Source organism: Maniola jurtina, chromosome 12 (genome assembly GCF_905333055.1).
Source record: "Maniola jurtina chromosome 12, ilManJurt1.1, whole genome shotgun sequence".
Lineage (NCBI taxonomy): Eukaryota > Metazoa > Arthropoda > Insecta > Lepidoptera > Nymphalidae > Maniola > Maniola jurtina.
Window position 1 is genome coordinate 12,013,106 of NC_060040.1, and position 9,865 is coordinate 12,022,970.

General features: G+C 37.1%; 1 protein-coding gene across 1 annotated transcript; it reads right to left on the reverse strand.

Moving 5' to 3' along the window:
- Positions 1–1,476: 1,476 nt before the first annotated feature.
- LOC123870310 (acylphosphatase-2-like) lies at positions 1,477–9,608 on the reverse strand. The gene is made up of 3 exons (XM_045913554.1): positions 9,406–9,608; positions 8,634–8,743; positions 1,477–2,260 (listed from the first exon to the last, which is right to left on the reverse strand). The coding sequence occupies exons 1-3, from the start codon at positions 9,538–9,540 to the stop codon at positions 2,140–2,142; spliced, it is 366 nt and encodes a 121-aa protein (XP_045769510.1). The 5' UTR covers positions 9,541–9,608; the 3' UTR covers positions 1,477–2,139.
- Between the last annotated feature and the right edge of the window lie 257 nt (positions 9,609–9,865).

Here is a 9,865-nt window from a genome sequence, read left to right on the forward strand (position 1 = left end):
AAACCTAAATCCACGCGGGCGAAGTCGCGGGCATCGGCTAGTAAATAAATAAAAAATTAACAACCGCGGTCATTGTTCTCACAAAAACTTGTTTAGACTGATTGGAACTTTTCTGTGGAACATTGCAACCTAGTTTTTCACTGCGTTACTTCACAAAATATAGCAAGTAGGTTATCACACTAATATTATAAAGGCGAAAGTTTGTATGTGTGTGTGTGTGTGTGTATGTTTGTTACTCTTTCACGCAATAACTACTAAATGGATTTGGCTGAAATTTGGAATGGGAATAGATAATATCCTGGATTAGCACATAGGCTACTTTTTATCCCGGAAAATCAAAGAGTTCCTACCGAAGTTTTTCGAAATCCTGTGGGAACTCTTTGATTTTCCGGGATAAAAAGTAACCTATGTGCTAATCCTGGATATTGACTATCTCCATTCCAAACAGCCAAATCCGTCCAGTAGTTTTTGCGTGACAGTAACGAACACATACACACATACACATAAACTTTCGCCTTTATGATATTAGTGTGATAGTGTGAAGTGAGTGTGATCTAACGCCATATATAACTGACTTAGTTTAGCGGGTTGCGAGGCTGGAGTGGCAATGAGCTAGGCATATACTTAGTTCGAAAAACCGATACATCTAGGTATCGGTTGGCATCCTAAGGTACTGGAATGGCCACTTCGCACCGGAAAGTGCAGAGTTGGCAGATCTAGATGGACAGACGATAACAAACGAGCCGCAGAGAGCCGCTGCATTCTGGCGGCGCAAGACCGTCGCGAATGAAAGCTTCTACAAGAGGCCTATGTCCAGTTGTGGACGTTTATCTATTGATGATGATGAGGTTATAGGAACATTCCATATCTTTTTAACCCCCGACTCAAAAAGAGGGGTATTATAAGTTTGACGTGTGTATCTGTCTGTGGCATCGTAGCTCCTAAACTAATGAACCGATTTTAATTTAGTTTTGTTTTGTTTGAAGGGTGGCTTGATCTCTTAGTTATAATCCAAGAAAATCGGTTCAGCCGTTTGAAAGTTATTAGCTCTTTTCTAGTTACTGTAACCTTCACTTGTCGGGGGTGTCTTAAATTTTTAATTTACACTTGTCGATAATAACGAGTAAAAGCTGTGATCTTGAAGATATTTGGAAAGACAAAGCAAACCGTCTAATAAATAAATGAAATAGTTTTACAGACCCTTACCGATTCCTGTGCGGCATGTTAGAAGAAGGGATTCCAGACATAATACTGAAATAAACGTATCATTACTTTTGCTCCAGACTCTAGACAGACTTAAGAAGAAAATAACATGAGTATATGTCTTTACATATTCATTATATTATATATGAGCAAAGGGTCTTTTATTACAGGCTTGGGCACTGGAAGTTTCAATTTTATCTCCAAAAGGACGCAGAGTGTATGACAAAAAACCCGACCTTTTTCATGCAAATAAGATAATGAAACAAAAAAATATACTTTCAACAATCTGTATTCAGATAAAAAAATACTGCTGAACAAGCATAATATCAAATGGGTAAAATATCACATTGGGGACTTTTAAGTCATAATAATAAAGTCTATTACTATAGTCTAATACTAGTCATGATAATAAATACTAACTAGGAATACTAAGCAACAAACTAAGTAGAAAATTCAGGAGTATCTAAACTATCAGTGTATCTAATTATTTTAAATTAGTCGTGTAAAAAAAGACTTAGTAGTCAATAGTTATTATATTTTATAATATTCCGTGTTGATGAAACTTGCGGAAAGTAATCATAAATTGAAGTAGCGAGGAAAACTGTAAAACTGGGGCTTACCTTTGGTGTAGTTTTGATACCCGAGAACCAACATCATAAGATTAAGATTAAAAATGACTTTTTAGGATAATTTTATGAAAGCTCTACTAAATATGGTCTTGGTTCAATTTTGTGAACATAGAACAAATGATAGTGAGACACACATAAACAGGCTAGTTTTTAAGCAATTTTAAAAACAATACTATATCCGCCAAGATCCAATCTTTAAAGGGATCATAATAATTCATGATACCTGTATGCTGGTAAATAGTTTTCAGCTAGATTTACAGCAATTTTTATAGCCCGTTTACGAGCAACGTTAGATAAGCGTGGAAAACTAATTATCACGTCTAATATCAAAGCTGCTGAAGGTGTATTCGGATATATCCTTCTGGTTCTTGAACTCTGCTTTGTCGATTTGACTACTAGGACTGCCTGTTGTCTTCAGCCATTGGATCCTGTAGGGAAGTAAAAGAAATAATTATAATATAAACCAATTAATGAACATTCAAACATCTTAGAAATAGATTGGTACAATCACAAATCACATCATTGCTTTCCATCAGAGGCCATAAACAAATCTTGTTTAATGGTGTGTGTTTGTGTGTGTGTGTGTGTGTGTGTGTGGGTGTTTGTGTGTGTGTGTATGTTTGTATTCAGATTCTGTGTGTTCCACAGTAGCGCCTAAATAACTGGGCCGATTTTGATGAATGAGGTGTCAATTGATTTGTTTTAAAAGTCCGGTTGACATAGGTTATATTTTATACGAAAAAGTGACCTAACAGATGTTACATCTAAAAAGTGGAGGAGAATTTTTTTTGCTATTGTATAGAATGGGATGTAAAATGAAAGAGGACAAAATTCTGAGCTCATGACTATAAGTGTACAATAACATTTAAATATACCAAGCGACAGAAAAACAATTTTATTATAATATTTCAGCGTTTATTAAGACGGTCGCAGTCGGGTCTTAGTTTTCAACTTTATCTTGTTGAATGATTTACTGGAGAGTAAAAGCACAGAAAATATTTTTATGGTCAAGGCTTAGCTGTTTAATACTTAAATAATAATTTACCCAAGGTACAGTTTGTTAGACGAACACTAATTGGTGCTCAAAAGTCATACTATCCTTTAATTTTACGTCCGATAAAATGCAGAAAAAAGCAAGAACCTCATTATTACTTGAAGAGATTCTATTAACAATAATTCCCTGCATCCCTCTTCAAACAGGTCAGATCATTGCGAACTTTTAACGAGCGCCGTAAAACTTGCATTCTTCAACTGAATTAAGTTACGACTTAGGATGGAGGCTCGTCTGAAGTTCTCATTAGCTTTGAGAAAGATGTGAGGCGAAATGTTTGTCATTAAGCTTGAGCTCACACTAGGGAGGCACAAAAAGTTTATAGTCAAGGGAATATAAATGTTGTCTCGTCCATCCTAAGGACCATAGCAAACACGATGCTTTTATGTATCAACGATCGGCGATTTAGTTGCTTTTCGGAAGCTCGATGCCGCGATTGGACATTCCACTCCACACACGTACAATCATACACACACACACACACACACTCACACGCGTGCGCACTCACACGCGTGCGCACACACACACACACACACACACTATTTCATGAAAAATATGTATGACGATGGTTTGTCATTCAAAAATTTCTCAGTGCTTGAAGACCAAAGTTTTCGAACAGTGCGTGTTGCCAGTGATAACATAATGGATTCAAGACATGGTTACTACTTACTAACTATGCGTCTCATAAGAAAGCTCAGAGTCACTCAACGAGCGATGGAGAGAGCTATGAATGAAGTTTCTTAAAGGAGATCCATAGTAGAACCAGAGAAACCGACATTTGCGGAGCTGAAGTGGCATTGCGGAGGGTATATAAGTAGTTCGAGAAACCGAGGTCGCTATTCCATTAGCTCAAGACTCCACTCAAGGTGCTAGAATAGCGATACCGCACTGAAGGTGCAGTATTGGAAGACTCCCAGTAGGCGGACAGACGACATTAAACGAGTCTCGGGGAGCTACTGGATTCGAACGGCGAGTGGAAGTCCCTACAAGAGATCTAGGACGTCTATTGGTTGGTAATGATGAAATGATAATGAATGTTTTGTCACGCAATGTCGTCGTGTGTTCTACAGTTTACGATGAGGACTCGCCCAAAGTTCTCATTAGCCTTGAGATAGCCATGAGGCGTAATGCCCGCCATTAAGGCTTTATCATTATGAAAGAGGGTGCGGGCACGAGGGCGTCAATAGAATTCGTAAGTCAGGCTTCAGGAACTGTTAATGGTGAAATATTACTGTAGGTACCAAGTACAGACAACGGTCGCGCAACATGTCGTCTGTGTGTCCTAAAGTTTACGATGAAGACTCGCCCAAAGTTCTCATTAGCCTTGAGATAGACGTGAGGCGTAATGCCCGCCATTAAGGCGTTTTCATTATGAAAGAGGGTGCGGCGAGGCCACGAGAATTCGTTTTCTATTAAGTGCAAGGACGAAAAACTGTCTGGCAGATTCAATTTAAGTATCATTTGGATTATAATCACATAAAAATTGGACATCTACAACTACAACCAAGCGCAAAACGAATTACAGAAATCTTTTTAATAATTTATTATTCACTAATAAAATACTAGCTGACGCGTCCCATTTAGTGCTTTTGGAAATCTAGTGTACAGTAATTATTATTGCAAAGTAAGAATTTCAAATAATATTCAATATTCTTGATAATGTTCAAGGTTCAAGTCATTCAATCTCTGCTTGGTATTTTTAAGCCTCAGAACCTCAATAGCTCAACCGGTAAAGGAGTGGACTGAAAACCGAAAGGTCGACGGTTCAAACCCCGCCTGTTGCACTATTGTCGTACCTACTCCTAGCACAAGCCTGACGCTTAGTTGGAGAGGAAAGGGGAATATTAGTCATTTAACATGGCTAATATTCTTTTTTTTTTTTAAAAAAAAGCTTTATTGGCATTGGAGTCTTGCTCTGAACGTATTATGCTCTGCCGTAGCTGATTTGGTCCTATTGTGTCTAATAATTTCCCGATACATGACAAAATATTATAATTTAACTTATCCATTTAGTTACTTCAGTTTCAACGAAACTGTACGACACTTACATTAACTCGTTAATAGCGCCATAATGCTAATGTTATGATCACTTAAGCATTATACTAACTTTCATCATCATCAAACCGCTGCCTGTCTAGAATTGCCCTCACTATACGATCCGACATTATCCTTTATTTTGGACACGAACATAACTTTATCTTGTCTACGTTTTCATTCCACTTTGATAGCTACTACATCACATCTTCCAGAAGGTCGATTCCCAAAAACCTGCATCAATCATTATTACAATCACAATTGTTGTGATTGGCTGAATTTATGGTATTCTTATTGCAACAATGGATTGTAGCCAATAGTGAGCTACCGCCAACCAATCCACCTAATCCCAACGTCATCCTAAGCCGTGGTCCGAGCCTCACAGGAGGTGCCCTTAGGAGGACGCTGCCTCCGATCTTTCAAATCATTCTTCGAGCCCTAGGGCTCACCACCAGGCAGAGCACCGCATTTGCCACCCCACCTGGTGACGCTGTAACGGCCTATGCAGCACACTCAATCCAAAAGTAAAAACCTCCATCATGCAAAAATTGTGTGCCATTGCCATCGCGCATTTTAAGACCCATTTTTTTTTTAAATAACAACATTAGCCATGCCTAATGCTCCCCTTTCCCTTCCAATTAAGCGTAAAGCTTGTGCCAGGAGTGGGTACGACAATAGTGCAACGGGTGGGGTTTGAACCGCCGACCTTTCGGAATTCAGTCCGCTCCTCAACCGTTGAGCTATCAAGGATCATTGTACTTACATACAATTCTGCAATTAATAGATAATCTGATCTAATTAAATCCAGGGAGTATTATTGAGAGTACTATCAGGGTAATAAATAGCCACAGTTCGAAATTTTCCAAATGCAACGTATTTTCAATAGTCATTTATGCATGAAAACCCGTCTGAATAGGTTCAGCAAAGCTGCTTTCATTTCAGCTCCTCATTAGAGAAAAGCGGATGCGCGCGAATAGATTTGAAATGTTTGACCTAGACCAGCCCGCTTCAGTATCGTTAGGCTACTTTGTAGTTTGTGTATATGCGACCTAGAATCGTTTCGCAATATTGCCATTTATCTAGCCCGGAGATTAAAATTCAGATACACTGATGATGCTTTAGGAAAAAAAGCTTTAAAAGCTTGAAAAGGTTGTTATATTATAATAGAATAGATATGGATTTTATAATTTTTTAACTGATTTTATATTTATTATTGCTAAGTATTATTTAATTGATGGATTTCATTTTTAGGGTTGCCTACCTTAAAAGGAAAAATGGAATCCTTATAGGATCACTTCGTCTGTCTGTCCGTCGCGTCGTGTCTGTCAAGAAAACCATAGGGTACTTTTCGTTGCACTGGAATCACAAAATTTGGAAGGTAGATAGGTCTTATAACACAAGTAAAGGAAAAAATCCGAAAACCGTGAATTTGTGTTTAAACCCTAAAAAAAAATATTAAAATTTGTGACAATTTTCAAAGTAAGATAACTATATACCAAGTGGGGTATCATATGAAAGGGCTTTACCTGTACATTCTAAAACAGATTTTTATTTATTTTTATGCATAATTATTTTTGATTTATCGTGCAAAAAGTCGGAAAAAATACCCGAGAACAGAACCCTCGGTTCGCGAGTCTGACTCGCACTTGGCCGGTTTTTTTCGATACAATCGCCACTGCGCTGCTCTTCCATGTCCTTCGTATGACTCCCTTGAGAATCATGAACAAAGCATTTGTTAATGCATTAGCACTCCCATTAGCGTTGATTAAATACTTAATGAGCATGAATGCTTCTCTAAATTTCCACGAGTCTGCAAAGTCTTGTTTGACAGAACCCAATCACACAACATGCAAGCTAACTAGTGTATTCGTATAAAGGCCTTCGATCTTTTCAATTCAATGTTTGTAATATATATCCCAAGAGAATACGTTCAAACTCCAAAAACAAATTACTGCGATTTCTCTTAAAAGTCAATCCGTAAAAAATCGAAAACTGAAACGTGCGACTTTCAATGGGCCAAATGAGTCCATCGAAGTGCCGTTCTATTCAGCGTAGATTCATTTCGAGCTATCGTCAGAGGCACACGGATGTTAATCAAAAGAGTAGGTATACATCCTATGCCACGCTCGTTCAGTGTTATTGAGTTCTGTTCACTGAAATGGACATAAACAAGTACGCTGGAAGATGAGTGCCATACAAAATGACAGTTATTTTTTGTGCCGACTTGAAGCTCCCCAAATTGTCTTCGTGTCAACACTGTTGACAGCTGATATCTTATTATCAACATTTAGTTCCAAGTAAGATAATGTGATCAATTCAAAAATGTGGAGATCTAGTACCTGAGTAATTGACATAACTCAGCAGGTTGCAAAGCTGAAGTGGCAATGAGCAGGGCATATAGTTCGACAAAGCCAATAGATGTTGGAATCCCCAATGTGCTGGAATGGCGACCTGGAAAGCGCAGCATTGGAAGACTCCTTACTATGTGAACGTACGAGATTAATAAGCGAGTCGTAGTTAACTGCTGGATTCAGGCAGCGCAAGAACCGTGGACTATGGAAGCTCTTACAAGAGACCTATCACTTGACGTTTATCGGTTGATGATAATGATGATGATGCTCACATGAAGCTCACTGCTGCTGTCAAGGCCTTAATGACGAAAATCAAGTTGCTTCAAAAATAGATTGGCAATTGCAAGTCCAGCGTACTTGTATTACTAGACGTCAGTGGTTCTGACTGTCCTAGTCAGCTTCCATCTTTGTGATTCCCAATTTGTGATTAGTGCATTGCCATCAATGGTTTATGAATCACAAGTTTTGTAATGCAGCTAAACAGTAGGTTCAAATAGTTATGTTCCTCGGCATTCAGTTTCTAGCTGCATTTAACATGAGTTTTTTCATTAGTCAACAAAAGTATTAGCATTTGGAGATAAGGCTTACACTATTACATGAAAATATCTACTACAAAATTGACTTTACTAGTTGTAGAGTTAATAGAATTTTCAAAATTGATATTAAATAGCACGTAATCACTGAGATATTTTTTATATGCTACCAGGATTTTATGATGAAAAGCATTGATGTGTTTGAAATTGTTTGGAAAGGGGTTACCAAAACCCGGAGAGATGTAAAGTTTGAATTGTACTGCTGCCATCATTTTTGATAATATGTATTTTAAAATATTTGTATCTATTTAAGATGGAAATAATTATCTGGAAGGGGTATGGCAATTTCATGAAACCCACCCCCACAATAAATTTTTATGTAATTAATATCTCACAGGTCCACAGTGCAGCATTACCACCAATGATAACACCACTGTTGAAGCCTGAACCCAATCATATCTGAATTAATTTAGAAATGATTCCTAAATTATTATTAATCCAGCTGGGAACACACTTTCCACATATTATAAGAACCACCACGGCACAACAGTTGGCAAACTTAAAGTTGAAATAAAAAACAGTATACTGCCATCGTTTTGCTAAAAAGCATCCCAAATACTAGTAATTAAGTTATCACCACAAAATGTGGGAATTTTGAAGCACTAATGTTTCTAAAAAAATATGCTTTTAGTGACTTTTTAGTTTTTAATCTATAGCATACTTTTTTAGAAACATTAGTTTTTCTGAAATTTTTATGTTTATTAGCAATAACTCAAAAATACTTTTTGGGGTTAGCCACTTTTTAGTAAAACAATTGAATACAACAACTTACATAGACTCCACTTTATCTGAGGGTCCTTGCATCTGTCCCTCTACAGTTCCACGGGATGTGTTCCTGCACCATCCCTTGAGATCTAACTTGTCTGCTTGAGTTTTTGTATACTGCAGAATAATAGACTTAACTTAAGTATAAATATCCTAAGGAACTTATTGAGCTTTAAGCATACTGCTTGGTACTTAAGTGTGTTTGAGAAAATTTGTATGGTATTGAATCATTCTAGTGATGATTATTGCTTGCTTTTCCTGCATATACAATAGAGAAAGGGCAGGCATTGCAGATTCTGCAAGTTGTATCATAATTATTTGATTTAGCAGGACTTAGCTAATTCAGTTTGTAGAGAAGTGGCGATAGCCTAGTGGTTTCGACTTCAGCCTCCTATTTGGGGAGACCGGCAGTTCAATTTTGGACACATATTTCTAAATTTTCAGAGTTATGTATGTTTATTGCTATTAAATATCACTTGCTTTAACAGTGAAGGAAAACAACAGGCGGAAACATCTATGGCTGAGAGCTCTCCATGATGTTCTCAAAGGTGTGTGAAGTCTGACAATCCACACTTGACCTAACCCTTCTCATTCTGAGAAGAAACAACGAGTTAAAACTGCAAAAGTTTAGGCAAGTACTTGATTATTGGAGAAGTCATATTATTCTGGTATTTGTTTCAAACTTGATTTAAGTTGCACGTTATACACTCTGAGCATCAGTCATCTTAACCGGTAACAACTTAGGTAGTTCTTTATAAATAGCTCTCAGTAATTTATACCTTCCGGAAGAATACTCCTTGAACCCGGCCAAACACTTCAAAGTCGACACTCTTGAGCGCCATGGAAACAGTAGCCGTGCTGCAATTAACCTTTAAACAACCGGTGATAGTTGTTAAAAGTAACAAGCGAATCATTTATGTGTTAGGATTTCAAATAAAAATAAATAGCGATTTTGCAACTGCACTTTTTGAAATTTTGACAATTTGACGTTGACTTGACTATGACAATAGTGTTTACAAAGATACTTAGTTTTATCTACGAGCAACATACTTTTTCTTAAACAATTAATTTTAACCTTTTGAGATCAAATTATGTTTAAACTTTCATTTATTGATAAAAATATATTTTGTTTTTATTTTATAAACATAAAACTTTAGGTATTTAATTGGAGAAAGTAACATTCTATAACCTACTTTGTCAATGCACCGAGCTACACATTTGCAAGACCAAGCTGTCAAA